The 15,489-nt window shown below is 32.3% G+C and overlaps 3 protein-coding genes across 3 annotated transcripts; all 3 read right to left on the bottom strand.

The window, feature by feature from the left end:
- Window positions 1–1,172: 1,172 nt before the first annotated feature.
- Window positions 1,173–1,898, bottom strand: LOC142544418 (uncharacterized). Its single transcript, XM_075651468.1, has 2 exons — window positions 1,739–1,898; window positions 1,173–1,633 (listed from the first exon to the last, which is right to left on the bottom strand). Exons 1-2 carry the CDS (start codon window positions 1,896–1,898, stop codon window positions 1,173–1,175), a joined length of 621 nt encoding a protein of 206 aa, XP_075507583.1.
- Window positions 1,899–1,955: 57 nt separating this feature from the next.
- LOC142544417 (uncharacterized) lies at window positions 1,956–5,912 on the bottom strand. The gene is made up of 4 exons (XM_075651467.1): window positions 5,835–5,912; window positions 5,547–5,727; window positions 3,185–3,891; window positions 1,956–2,621 (listed from the first exon to the last, which is right to left on the bottom strand). The coding sequence occupies exons 1-4, from the start codon at window positions 5,910–5,912 to the stop codon at window positions 1,956–1,958; spliced, it is 1,632 nt and encodes a 543-aa protein (XP_075507582.1).
- LOC142547573 (uncharacterized) lies at window positions 3,754–12,375 on the bottom strand. The gene is made up of 7 exons (XM_075655936.1): window positions 12,128–12,375; window positions 11,822–12,026; window positions 7,671–7,742; window positions 7,416–7,541; window positions 5,835–6,746; window positions 5,547–5,727; window positions 3,754–3,891 (listed from the first exon to the last, which is right to left on the bottom strand). The coding sequence occupies exons 3-5, from the start codon at window positions 7,693–7,695 to the stop codon at window positions 6,016–6,018; spliced, it is 882 nt and encodes a 293-aa protein (XP_075512051.1). The 5' UTR covers window positions 7,696–7,742; window positions 11,822–12,026; window positions 12,128–12,375; the 3' UTR covers window positions 3,754–3,891; window positions 5,547–5,727; window positions 5,835–6,015.
- Between the last annotated feature and the right edge of the window lie 3,114 nt (window positions 12,376–15,489).

The raw sequence follows: 15,489 nt of genomic DNA, 5'->3' as shown, positions 1-15,489 counted from the left end.
GCGAATCAGCCAGTAATTAAGCGAATCGGCCAAAGTTTAGACGAATCAGTCGATAACTAGACGAATCAGTCAATGACTAAATGAGTCGGTAGTCAATACATGCAGTGGCTATAAATCAATAGGCTACAAACATCAATCTCATCAATTACAAATATCAATGCAATAAACTAGGTATGTGATTTATGGAAACTCGAATCAAACCTCACTCGAGTTGTGCAATCCCAACTCAACATTAATTTATACCTTTCTTTCTGATACTCTGACTCTGTCGAAGTCTCGAACTCAAAGCCTGTCAATACTCAATCTGACAATAACAATATTGAGGGTACGGCATCAATACACAACTCAATCAATACTGGATATAATCAGAATTCAATCAAATTCTGTTTCAACAATATGATGTCATAATTTCAATATATCTAGCACTACCATATCAGTCAGATATCAATTCTAACATCTCATATTTGATAACAATTCAATTCTGATATCAAATCTCAATCAACTCAACTCTGAAAATCATAACAATTCCATATGGTATCTATTTTTCAGTCCGGTTTCGATTATACGATGTCTAACATGTCAAGAATATCATATATGAATCCTATCAAATTCTGACAATAACATAATTCCAAATCATATCAAAACGTAGCAAAACTTACGTCCAGTTGTAGCCTACGTCGATAGGAACACAGTACCGAAGTCGGATTCAAAATCAGACGGACGGATCGAAATATAAAGGCGTAAGAATTTTCAGAAGCCTTTCTCGTTCCTTTTCTTTGTTTTCCGTCTGGTAATTATGAGGGATTTGTATATGTATATATATATCCAATTGCATGTAATGATACGTGTCATCATTTTCCACATTTTGCAAGCGGCGCTCGGGCGGTTAATCTTTACCGCTCGGGCGCGGAAGTTTCTGTCGAGATACTCAGCCGATCATCTCCTGGCGCTCGGGCGGTAATATTCTACCGCTCGGGCGCCAAACATTATGTCCAAGAAGTAAAATTGGCGCTCGGGCGGTTCTTTTCTACCGCTCGGGCCCGAGATGTTCGGTCCAACATCTTGAGATGTTCGATCCAAACTCTTGGCTTATAATGTAACGATGCCTTGCTTCTTCATTTGAGTTCCTATAACCTCAATTCTGTCAATTAATCAACGTCTGATTACAGCAATTAAATCTCGGGCATTACAAAATTTCTACCAAGACCGCGGCATATTAATCTTGTTCCATTGCATAGACCAAGTTCGGGCGCAACATTTCTCAAGAGCATGATAGGACTTCCTACTTTCAATATGATTTTATATGGTGGCAAACCACTTGGACTAAGAGAATTCAAAAATTCTTCTTGAAAAAGATTGTGATTGTCGTCTTCTACACTATCCCAAGATGTATACTCTTTTTCCTCTCCAGGAAACTTGAGAATGAGCATCTGATTAATATTGTCGACATCAATATTTTTTGGTGTGATAATGGCTCTATGGACCATATAGTTTTCATCATTAACATGATTTATCATATTAGGAAAAACAGAATCAATCAACATCTGAATTGAATGTTCACCTTCCCATGGTATGATAATTGAATCTGGTAATTTTATGAAATCATGATTCACTGTATGTTGCAATCCATCACCTATGCGCAAGAGAAATTGCGATAACTAAATATCTTGAGCAGATCTCATATTTTGTTGAAGGTGTATAATCTTTATGCGATGCTAGAATGTTGACCTTGAAATACTTGCTGCAATTTGTTCTGCCTTTGACCCTCGTTTAACAACCGGTAACACTTGTCGAAAATCGCCACCAAAAACCATTGTCTTCCCTCCAAATGCTATTTGATTTTCCATAATATCTTGGAAACTCTTACTGACAGATTCAAAAGCATAGCGATTTGCCATTGGAGCCTCGTCCCATACTATAGCTGATGCACGTCTTATTAGTTCTGCAAGTTCTGTCTATTTTTTTATATTGCAAAGTGTTGATGCAGTTGGTCTAAGTGGAATCTGAAAACGTGAATGTGCGGTTCTTCCACCTTGCAACAATGTCGCAGCTATCCCAGATGTTGCAACCGCAATTATAATTTTACCCATTTTTCTTAGATGTGCCAACATTGATCGGTATAAAAAAGTCTTACTAGTACCTCGAGGACCATCAATGAAGAAAAGTTTTGATTGGTTATGCATAATACTTTCTATGATTGTGTCAAACGCAAGCCTCTGTTGAGCATTCAAACGTTCAATAGATCTCAAATCATCATCAGAAATCTGATAAGAAAGCTCATCCTCAATAATTTTTGGTAGGGGTGTTTCTTCTAAAAACTCATCACTTATTGATGGCAAATCAAAATCATCAAGTTTCTTTTTGTAATGATGTAACCTTCGTATCTCAAGCAATAACTTATTGATGATTAAGTTGCTTGATGAGATTTCTTTAGCATAATCTTCACACATGTAAGGATAGAACTCATCCCAGAGTTCTCGAACTATAGTTGTTTGACAGAACACCAATATAGATACAAATAACCTTCTCAATGAAGATGATATTCTAACAGAGCATGCTTCTTGCAGACATTGTTTTATATAATCATCCTGTTTGAGTAGCCCCCTCATTTGAGCAGAATCCTTAAATGTTGAATATTTACCCCATTCACAGTCAGCAGATGTTCAAAAGATGTTGGGCCTCTAACATGATTTAAAAGGATACGAAGATAAAACCTCTCACCTTCAGATGGCGACACAACATATACTCTTCCAACCACTTTATTGTTGCTTCTTCGACGAATCCATTTTTTTCCAGATTTTATCTATGTGTAATATTGTGGAAATTCTCGGTATAAATACTTTCCAGTCAAGTCAGGATCACAATTTATTTTGAAAAATTCTGTAAGCATAGTTTTCGAGTTGTCATCATCTGTTAGTATATCACTTACGTGTTGTTGGGGGTCAAAATAGATCAAATGTTGGTTTGGTATATGTATTTGTAACCTAATGACTGAAGGATACATCCTACTGAACTCGAATGAGAAAATTCGCCATAATGCTTCAGGCGCACAAACCCACCTTCCATCCACATATTGTTGTATTTCATCACAATTTTGCCTATTTCGTAACTCTAGTGCAACTCGATCGGGACCTTTATGGATGTACTTGTATATGTACTTGACACATTTAATCCCTCCACATACTTCAACATTAATATGACAATCATATTTCAACAAAAGCAACGGATTGTACGGGACAACCCAACCATTATCAATGAAAACATCGTCATTGTTGGGAATTGATACTTGGCTACCTTCACGTCTTCGATATAAAGGGTATGAATCATTTCCTCGAGATGTGTATTCCACAAATGGCTTTGGAAAGTTCTTCTTACATTTACCATTTACCATACATGGACAATTAGGATTGATTGATCCACATGGCCCATGTATCATATGGTGGACAACTGCTTTGTGAAGATTAGGTTCTTCTGTTTGTGAAGGTATTCCAGCATGCACAATTGAGTCAAAGTGTTCGGGAGTACACAACTTGTCATTATTTTCAAATATGACTAACATATGAACATGAGGAAGCCCTCTTTTTTGATACTCAATGACGTACGAATAAGAGCAGACCTTACCTAAAATGCCTCTATCCACAATGTCTTTTTTAAACTCCTCAAATTTTGAGCGAAATATCCTTGTAATCAAATCTGGACGGTCTTGAGGTGATTGTCCTGGAAGTAGTTGATATTTTATCTCACTCCAATTCGGATTGCATGTCATTGTAAGCATTATATCTGGTTTTCTATATGTTTGTACCAAAGTCATGGCATCTTGATACCTTTGGTACATATCACGTGGGCTTCCAACGAAAGATGAAGGCAGAACAATTCTGGTCCCAACATTTCCTGTATGAGTTATTTGGTAGAGATGTGTAAGATGTGAGTTGTAATAAGGTCCCAAAAGTGTGCGTTGGGGAAGAATGTGAGATTATGGAATAACAAATAGTTATTCAGATTGTGTTTTTTTGTTCAATGTAAATGGTATTTTTTATTGTCAAAATCTTTAATTTTTAATTTTTTAATTTTGGGTTATTATGTGTGAATCTATTAATAATAATATATTATTTTGATCAAAAAAAATATATCATGTACATTGAAGTTTATCATTTTTTCACAGGATATGCTACTACGGCATCTAAATAATAATATTTTTTATGATATGAAATTATATCATGTTAGGTAACAAATTGAGGCTGTCAAATGTATTTAAACTTCGGAATCCATTTTCGATTTTGGGTTATTATGTGTGGATCTATTAATAATAATATATTGTTTTGATAAAAAAAAATATCATGTACATTGAAGTTTATCATTTTTTCAGAGGATATGCTATTACGGCATCTAAATAATAATATTTTTTATGATATGAAATTATATCATGTTATGTAACAAATTGAGGTTGTCAAATGTATCTAAACTTCTGTAAAGGAGGTGTTCATACTGATTTCTATCTTTGTCTTTGCGATTGGTATGAGTAGTAGTTCGTCTAGGAGGAGAAGACATTGAAGCTAAATAGTATTTAAATCTGTGACAATATTTAGAAAACAACTCTTAAATATTGCTATCGACATGTATAAGTTTCAATAATTGAAGAAAATTATAAGTTTCACCAAAAACACGAATATTCCAGCATTACATCGATATACATTGAAGAAAGTTGTTGGCATAAGATGATAACATGTTTTAATTGGATAAACTATTGTGAAAAGATGAATAAGATTTGAGATGAGAGGTTAGTTTCATACAAAATAACGTCTCATACAAATAATTTGTTAGGTAAGAAATTGAGGTTGTCAAATGTATTTAAACTTCGGAATCCATTTTCTCTTTCATGAATATATTGATTGTACAAAATATTTTAGTGTAATGATGTTGTAATATCATTAAGGTTTATTATATTAGGGTCATACATTCATGACATACGCAACGAACGTGGCTCGGTGGCTAATCGGTACTATATTGTTGAATATGTTGATTATTTTGGAATTTTGGAACACCATTCGAATATATATATCATTTAGTTTTAATTTTTGGGAAATAAAAAAAATTTAAATTCAAGAAATAATAGTTGAATTATTTGAGTTATTGATGTTGGGTTATATCTTTAAATTGGATTTGTGAATTATTTAAAATAAATAGGCCGATGATTCGAAGTTGGAAGTTCAAGTTGACATTTGATTGTTTAAACTTTATGTTGTCGTTCAACTCGGTATATGTATGTTTTGGTTTGATATATGTGTATCTAAAGATAAATTAATATAGTAATTATTTATTAAACTGGAAAAAATATATGAAATATTATAGTTATAACGTATAAGTGGTAAGTAATATATTTAATTTAATATGAAAGAAGAGACATTTTTGTCTATATACTTAAATGACCAAAGTATTTACTTTAAGGGCTGGTGCATTATTATATAGTCTATTAAAATTACCAAGGTAGTTACTTTAAGGAGCTGGTGTATATAATGTATTTGGTACATATGTATAAGTTATCATACCTGCATTATTTTCACCTCCATGTAAACAATCTTGCAGTCCTTGGTAAAGTTCAGAGCGTATATCACGTTGATTGGAACGTATCCATCGTAGTCTTTGTGTTTCAATCTTTACGTAATTGTCAACTACGTATTGTTGAAGTAGACGACCTCCTCTAAGTAGCAAAGATGAATTTTCGCGTATCTGATTAAGAGGATAATTTACACTATATGAGTATAGTTGTAAATTTAATTTTTAAAATGTTTGTAATTTAAAATATAAAGCATAAAGTATAAATTTTTTTCACTAACCTGTAGCATATACGCATAGTAATTTAAGCATGTTAACCGGGTACCATTGATATTTCGGCTATTTATGTCCCCAACCATATGTTCCATATGGCAGAAGTAGTGGATATTGCAAAGGATCATAATACCCAACTACATCTTGAATGCTGATAAGATTTCCACCGATTCCTTGTATAGTAATATCTCAACTGCTAAAAGTTTCTTGACATTCGTTGTCAACAATGACGGCTGCAACTTGAGATGTTGTTGGTAAACTATATTGATGTTTATTAGGTTTTTGTTGCCTGATGATGAGCCTATAGTTAGGTATGTCTTGACATTTGCCAATCTGTCGAAATACGTGGACAAATGGATTGTGTTGATCAAGAATGTTTTGTATCTTGAGCAGCAATTCTCGCCTTAGTTCTGGATTTTCATGAAGTCTATTGTCTATATCATGTTCAGTGTCTACAATCCACATCTGCATGTACTTTGGCCTACAATTCTCATTTGGTAGGAGACTTCCAATCGAGTGGTATATTGATCCATGGGCTCGAAATGTGTAAATTCCATGCGTACCGGTCGCTAAAGACTCATCTAAGCTGACACCCATCAATGTGAAAGAGAAAACATGATTGTATGCCCTTATGAACTGCCGAAAATGTCTACCTTCCTCATTATCCGTTGCATACAACTCTTGCAATTCAGTAGGAGAAGGGATATGATCCAAATTTGTACTTCCATTTCTGCAGTAGAATTGTGATGTTTCACCATGAAACAATAGAGCGTGGCAATGTAGACAAATTCTTGGGTCAGACAATTGCCACCGATAATTTATCTCACTTTCACCGAAATTTCTTGCTATGTTATGATATCGACGTGGACGTGGATATCGTCGTAGGTTACTAATGACATTGTTTTCATTGAAATTATTTCCTGCAATTAATTTCAATTTAATATTCAAACTAAGAAATATATTAATTAAAATTTGTTGATGGAAGAATGAACCAATAGAGTATATCTTCGAAATTGATTATTCTAACATATATGTAAACCTTGTTTTTTTATACTTTCTAAATATTTCGCGATATACTGATTATTGAAAAAAGTTGAAAATATATTTATGACAAAATGATTTTGTTTCATGATGTTTTAATATAACTAATTTATTCTATTATGTTAGCCTCGTATATTCATGACACACGAAACGCGTGTGCCTTTGTGGGTAGTTGAAATTATGAAATGCATATAAGCGATAATGAGGAATGAATATATTTCATATAATTCAGTAATAATAATTATTATATTATTATAATTTATTTTTCATATTTATGTGAATTTTTGAAAAATGACAATAATTAATTTAAATATTAATTTTTTGTACAAAACTCTTAAAATTGAACATTTAAAAAATGTAGCATATGTTAACGATATAGTTAAAAAAATATATGGTAGAGTTAGCAATTAGGTTGTGTTTTAAATTGATAGTTCATATAGTTATATGTTGATTTTTGGTGTTTTTTATTATTTATAGATGAGATAATGTGAAGGCAAGAAAAAAATTATACATGTTATATCAGTGGTCTATTTGAATTTTGTAAATACCTTGTTGATTTAAATAAGGTTGACGTTGACATGTGCTAGTACTCCCTTGCTCAAAATTTGATGTCATTGTTTGATAAGGTAATGTCTGTATACGACACGTTTGTCCAACAGCAGTTGTGGTGATACCTGGAATTGAAGTTAAATATCAAATATTTAATCTATTATATGTGGATTTAGTATCAAACATTGGCTTGCATATCATATAAAAGAAATGTTAAAAATCATTAAACTTCAAACAATTAAAATAAAACATACCATCTTGATTTGAAGAAGTTTCCATTATTGTATGTGTTGTGGTAGTCGTAGCCAAATTGTTGTTGATGGTAACTGAAAAATGGGTAAGAGCATTATATATGTGTAGTAGAATAATTAAAAAAAATTCGCAAATAATAATAATAATATAAATGTACGAAGAAAGAATATAATGATCGATAAAAAGGAAAAAAATTCATATAGTATATAATGCACCATTCAAATGTGTAGTAACATCTAAATTTTGAAAGTTGGATTCATCAGAATATGTAGAATGTGAACTTCTATTAATACGTCTTTGGTAGCTTGACCGACGTCGGGCTAGATTTGTTTGCCGTTGATCTTGTGTCAGTAATTGTCTTTGTGCTCGTCGTCGCGCTGTGTTTAATTGACGTCTTTCATCGTCATTGCAATTGGTATGAGTAGTTGCCCGTGTAGAAGGAGAAGACATTGAAGCTAAATAGTATTTAAACATTTGACAATATTTAGAAGGCAATTAGCCTCGTCCCATACTATAGCTGATGCACGTCTTATTAGTTCTGCAAGTTCTGTCTATTTTTTATGTTGCAAAGTGTTGATGAAGTTGGTCTAAGTGGAATCTGAAAACGTGAATGTGCGGTTCTTCCACCTTGCAACAATGTCGCAGCTATCCCAGATGTTGCAACCGCAATTATAATTTTACCCATTTTTCTTAGATGTGCCAACATTGATCGGTATAAAAAAAGTCTTACTAGTACCTCGAGGACCATCAATGAAGAAAAGTTTTGATTGGTTATGCATAATACTTTCTATGATTGTGTCAAACGCAAGCCTCTGTTGAGCATTCAAACGTTCAATAGATCTCAAATCATCAATCTGATAAGAAAGCTCATCCTCAATAATTTTTGGTAGGGGTGTTTCTTCTAAAAACTCATCACTTATTGATGGCAAATCAAAATCATCAAGTTTCTTTTTGTAATGATGTAACCTTCGTATCTCAAGCAATAACTTATTGATGATTAAGTTGCTTGATGAGATTTCTTTAGCATAATCTTCACACATGTAAGGATGGAACTCATCCCAGAGTTCTCGAACTATAGTTGTTTGACAGAACACCAATATAGATACAAATAACCTTCTCAATGAAGATGATATTCTAACAGAGCATGCTTCTTGCAGACATTGTTTTATATAATCATCCTGTTTGAGTAGCCCCCTCATTTGAGCAGAATCCTTAAATGTTGAATATTTACCCCATTCACAGTCAGCAGATGTTCAAAAGATGTTGGGCCTCTAACATGATTTAAAAGGATACGAAGATAAAACCTCTCACCTTCAGATGGCGACACAACATATACTCTTCCAACCACTTTATTGTTGCTTCTTCGACGAATCCATTTTTTTCCAGATTTTATCTATGTGTAATATTGTGGAAATTCTCGGTATAAATACTTTCCAGTCAAGTCAGGATCACAATTTATTTTGAAAAATTCTGTAAGCATAGTTTTCGAGTTGTCATCATCTGTTAGTATATCACTTACGTGTTGTTGGGGGTCAAAATAGATCAAATGGTTTGGTATATGTATTTGTAACCTAATGACTGAAGGATACATCCTACTGAACTCGAATGAGAAAATTCGCCATAATGCTTCAGGCGCACAAACCCACCTTCCATCCACATATTGTTGTATTTCATCACAATTTTGCCTATTTCGTAACTCTAGTGCAACTCGATCGGGACCTTTATGGATGTACTTGTATATGTACTTGACACATTTAATCCCTCCACATACTTCAACATTAATATGACAATCATATTTCAACAAAAGCCACGGATTGTACGGGACAACCCAACCATTATCAATGAAAACATCGTCATTGTTGGGAATTGATACTTGGCTACCTTCACGTCTTCGATATAAAGGGTATGAATCATTTCCTCGAGATGTGTATTCCACAAATGGCTTTGGAAAGTTCTTCTTACATTTACCATTTACCATACATGGACAATTAGGATTGATTGATCCACATCGCCCATGTATCATATGGTGAACAACTGCTTTGTGAAGATTAGGTTCTTCTGTTTGTGAAGGTATTCCAGCATGCACAATTGAGTCAAAGTGTTCGGGAGTACACAACTTGTCATTATTTTCAAATATGACTAACATATGAACATGAGGAAGCCCTCTTTTTTGATCTTGTGTCAGTAATTGTCTTTGTGCTCGTCGTCGCACTGTGTTTAATTGACGTCTTTCATCGTCATTGCAATTGGTATGAGTAGTTGCCCGTGTAGAAGGAGAAGACATTGAAACTAAATAGTATTTAAACATTTGACAATATTTAGAAGGCAATTCTTAGATATTGGTGTAGACATGTTTAAGTTTCGATGACTTCATAAATAAAATAACATGTAGAAACCATCGTTACTCATTAAATGAAGGAAAAAAAAACCAATGAGATTAAGAGGAAGGAATCTTACATTATTTGAAAAAGTGAATCGAACTTCGTGAAGCCAAAGAAAAAATCAGAGGAAAGAAAGTATTTTGTGAAAGACATTAACCAACAAATTTAAAGGAAAGAAAATCTTATGTGAAACATTTTCGAGATATAAGATTTGGAAGAGTGAAGCGAATGAGTGGATATTTTCAGTAAACCACACCGGAAGTGGTAAACTCTACAAAGCCTTAACCTTGTCTTATCCAGATTAATTAAAAAAAACCCTGTTTTGGCACATCACTCAATATAATTTGTTATTTTGTAATTAAGAGTACAAACATTCAGTCCATCCAATTACTTGTTAAAGGAAAAACACTTGAGTCGAAAATTTTTAATTGCATCAAGCAACTCCATTTGAAGAACATAGACATCAATAAGTCATTCAAAAATTTTAATAATGAAATTTACCGTACATTAAAGTTTTAACCCAACTGCGTGTTAATTTTACTTCATTTCGAGCAGCAACCAATTGCAAGATGTTTCTTATAAATAATTTGGTTCAAAGTGATTTCACATGCCTTGTAACAATCACAGATATTTTAATTTTTCATCAGATAGGAACCTCTGGGCACAAAAATTTTACATACGCTTGTATACCTAACCCAAAAGAGCTTCGATTTTATTAACATTCAACACCATTTTCTATCTAGAAGCCAAAAAACTTGGATAGAAGTTTCAAAGGAATGGAGATGGTTATGATGGCATTCATGGTAACTGTAACAGGTAGTGTACATTATCACACGAATGTTATTCTCATAATGTTTATTTAAGCTTTGAAATTCATTGTCTTTCATGAATATATTCATGATACAAAATTTTTCGGTGTCTCGGTGTTGTAATGTCATGAATGTTTAATATATTATGCTCAGTTATTCATGACACACACAACGCGTGTGCTTCGGTGGCTAGTTTTATTAATGTTTGTTAACAAATTGTAGCGTAGATAACCTTGTCTTATGAAAAGTTGAGGAAAAAAAATTAATTTCATCTTTTAGAAGGTCATTCATATATTGTATTGTTGGTTTTCAAAATTTTTTGTTCTTTAAATATGAAGTATAAATATTCTTATTCGAAAGGACCAATTGTCAGAACAATTTGTACCCCCTGGATGCGTTAAAAGAGTCCCCACCTCCTCCCTTTTATCCATCTATACACCTGAGAGCCGATTTGTAGTTGTCCAATTGCAGTATATGACTGAGGAACAGTTAAGGGTTGTGCATAGCTTACACACAGGCAGGAGACTAATGATTATCCTGTAGTTAAGTAAAGGACTATATACGTGGATCATAGCATAAATTAGACACTTGATTACCAAAAGAATACAAATACCGTAGAACTATAAAGTGTTTGACTCACATAGAAGCAAAGTGCAAAGGATACACGACAATTATATTCAGACTCAATAACCCATGGAATATTAGGTAACGAATACAATTTAAATTTGAAAAGGTTTCATTTGAAAATAGGCTGTGAAGATGGTTTCTGAAAGAGGGAAAGAGCAATACATGTGGAAATGGAGAAAACCCAACATTAAACCCATTGGAAAATAACAATTATATTGAAATAGAGAAAACCAACCAGTGAATTTCGTTAAATGTTCCGAGGGCAACAAAGAAACCGAATATCACGCACATAGAACCAATCACAAACAAAATCAAACATGTATAGCCGATTATTACCTGGAGAGTAACTCGGTTGATGGTGAAGCCGATTGAGCCTTTTGTTCTCTCGATAAAGCAGTTGGGAGCAAAGTCGGTAGGTTTTGGTTGCTACTATAATCTGTTCGGAATAACCTTTCCGGATACCACTAAAATTCAATCCCCAAATTGCAATCAAAACGAATCTCCGGAAAAACGCAATAATGAATCGACAGCGAGAATTCGTCTGGATTTGCGTCACAGATTCAAGTCAAAACAAAAAAATCATAAATCACACTTGAAGATTTCGTTCAACAATCAAGAATCAAAATTGGAAAACAATAGTACCAGATCAATTGTTTCATTCTTGATTTCTTCAACACATGTGCCTTTGTCATTCCCATGTTCGTTTCCCAATCCTGTTAGATCACTTCTTCTTCTTTTGTTTTTTTCCCAATAAACTTTTTGTGGAAAACAATAAATTGGGATTGTAGAAGAGACGGGGAAATATTTGATCTGAGGCTTTGGACGGACGGAGAAGTGGAGATGGAATTGGGCGCTCGCTCGCCTCAAGTAAGAGTAGTGGTTCTCCCGTGGCCGGTTTGGGAGTTATGGGCTGAAAGGTATCTTTGAATTAAACAGAGATAATTAGGGGTAAAAAAGGGAATAAATAAGTTGGTATCCTTGTTGACAGTTTTTATAAGGTGCTGAGCTTTAATAAGAGGGTATAGGATTTAACGAGTCAAGCAGTTAGTTGTCTCATGTGAATTATACTTTGCAACCAACTGCGGAACAGTTTGTAAATTTTCACTAGTTAATGATCTGATAATTCTTATTGAAAGAAAATTATCGAATACTATACTTAGCGAGTGATGTTTTCAGCAAAAAGTGATGCAATTAATATTAAAATAAAGTTATAAACTTGTTTGACAAATTAACATAAACGAAAAATATGAAATTAAAACAGACTCTTTCATCTGACAAAATTTAGACTGAACAGATTCGATGCGTAAGTGACGATTAAAACAACAGATAATTTGTATATTATTACGTTGGTTTGAGGATTTATCCAATGCTCAACTATGAAAAATATAACAATGATTTGCTGTTTTTTAGAAATAATATTTATACAGCAATGAACGGGGTTAACCTCCTATTTGAAAGTTAAATCCAAGTAGAACGTAACATTAATTTGAGATTTAATGGGCCCAGCCCATTAGCCCGACCCGATCTATAAAATCCTAGGTTTTTAGTCCGTATTTGTCTCGACCTTGGACCTAGTAATCTTCAGTTGAAGTTAATGACCAATTTCAAACATTTAAGACCAATTTTTAAATTATAATTTTTATTTTATGACTTGTGAGTGATATGGTTATTAAAAAATTCAAGAATATAGATGAAAATAATAAATATTTTGTTAGGTTATGTTAGTTATATATCAGACACTAACTTAATAAAAATGTATTTATGATTTTTTTTATTAAACAAGACTGAATATTTTATAATGAGTAGGTCTATTGTTAAGCGATTTCACATATTTGAGACGAATCGATCCGATCTATATATATAAAGAAAAATAATATTTTTGATGTATCAAAATAATATTTTTCATGAGTTGTGTCTCGCAAAAATAACTCTTGATATTGTTTCACAAGTGTTTGTGTTTTATAATTTGGGAAAATTGATATTTTTTATTTTTATGTTTTAAAAAAACATATAATCCTTGACATTGATCGAACACGAGAAATTTTAATACACTTGATAAGGATATCATTTTCTTAAAAAAATAGTTGATCGAAGATGGAGATGACAAACTCGCCTCCGCCTCTGCAACAGGCGGGGCATTGGAACATAATATATGTATAAATAATTACTTAAATTAAATGCATTAATAATTACTTTGGAGTATGTCTTTTGTGAGACGGTCTCACGAATCTTTATCTGTGAGACAGGTCAACTCTACCAATATTTACAATAAAAAGTAATACTCTTATAATTACTTGAATTAAATGCATTAATAATTACTTTAGAGTATGTCTTTTGTGAGACGGTCTTACGAATCTTTATCTGTGAGACAGGTCAACTCTACCGATATTTACAATAAAAAGTAATATTATTAGCATAAAAAGTAATATATTTTCATGGATGACCCAAATAAGAGACATGTCTCACAAAATACGACATGTGAGATCGTCTCACATAAGTTTTTGCCATTACTTTGCTCTCCAATATTTCAATTTCACAATAATTTTGTGAATTTTTTAAAAAACACATAACAATGATAATTTTTAAAAAAAAACCATGAAAAAATAATAATAAAATCCTAATTAATATTTATTCAAATATTATTATTACTGTTAAAAATAAAAATTTACGGTAAAATATAAAATCTCAAACTCACAAAATATATTAAACTATACATTTTATAAAATTTTATCCAATAAATTTTGTATTGAGAATAATTTATAAAATCTCTTTAAAAATAATCCAAATATAATTACTAGGGATGGCAATTTCCTCCTAACCCGTTGGAGGATCCGATACCCGACCCGAATAGAAGAGGGTATGGAGGGATTTTTAGACCCGATTAAATAATTGGGTAATCGGGTATGAGGATTTTCGGGTTTGGGTATGGAGGCGGGTTTGATATAATCTGACCCAGACCCGACCCGAATACTCGTTTAAATTAATATATATATATATATATATATATATATATATATATATATATATATATATAAATTATATTTATTAAAGATTCATCTTCTCAAATCCAAGTAATTTTGTTCAACTAATATAAAATATTTTTAATATTTTGTTATTTTTTCTATAAATTTTATTTTGCAAATTTTTATCATTAATAAATTTTATTATTGTTCATTTAAATAATTTTTTAAATATTCATAACTTCAATGAAACAATTTAAATTTGAAAAAATTCAATTATATATGATAATAGGGTATTTGGGTAGGGTATGAGTATTCGATAATCCGATGGGTATGGGGATGTGGATGAAATTCAATACCCGATAGGTATGGGGATGAGTATGAGGATGAATTTAATAAATGGGTATGGGGATGGATGTATGAAATCCGACCCATACCCTACTCATTGCCATCCCTAATAATTACATCATTATATAAATTATCACACACTCATTTTCAATATTCCGAATCTCATTTTCAACCATTATTTTATGCATTACAAATAATAATAACGAGCATTTTTATAACGAGAACAACGTGTCTCTTTGGTATAATCGCAGGGCCAATTTAAAAAATATGAGTGAGACAGAAAGTATTTAAAAAACAAGGACTCTGACTTTTTTTTTTAAGAAACAAGGAGTTGACTCCTGATTATTATATTAACCGTAATTAAACTTTTAACTTAATCAATTAATTGTCCTCTTCTTTTTCTTTTCGGTCGACACACGTATTCTCCAATTAGACCAAAAGACTGGAATTTTGGGTCTACTCAAAAGGCTGAAACTTTGGGTCGACCCAAGTTGATACATAAATGTTACTTTGTCGACCCAAGTTAAATATGTATTTCATATGTTAAATCATGTAATATTATGTAATGAAATTGTGATTCATATGTTAAAACATGTAATATAGTTGTGAAATTATGATCCATATGTTAAAAAATATAATTGTGATTTTTATGTTAAAACATGTAATTCAATTGAAATTGTGATTCATATGTTAAAA

The sequence above is a fragment of the Primulina tabacum genome, chromosome 5 (genome assembly GCF_025594145.1).
Source record: "Primulina tabacum isolate GXHZ01 chromosome 5, ASM2559414v2, whole genome shotgun sequence".
In the NCBI taxonomy this organism is placed as follows: Eukaryota; Viridiplantae; Streptophyta; class Magnoliopsida; order Lamiales; family Gesneriaceae; genus Primulina; species Primulina tabacum.
This window is presented reverse-complemented; position numbering and strand designations above follow the sequence as displayed.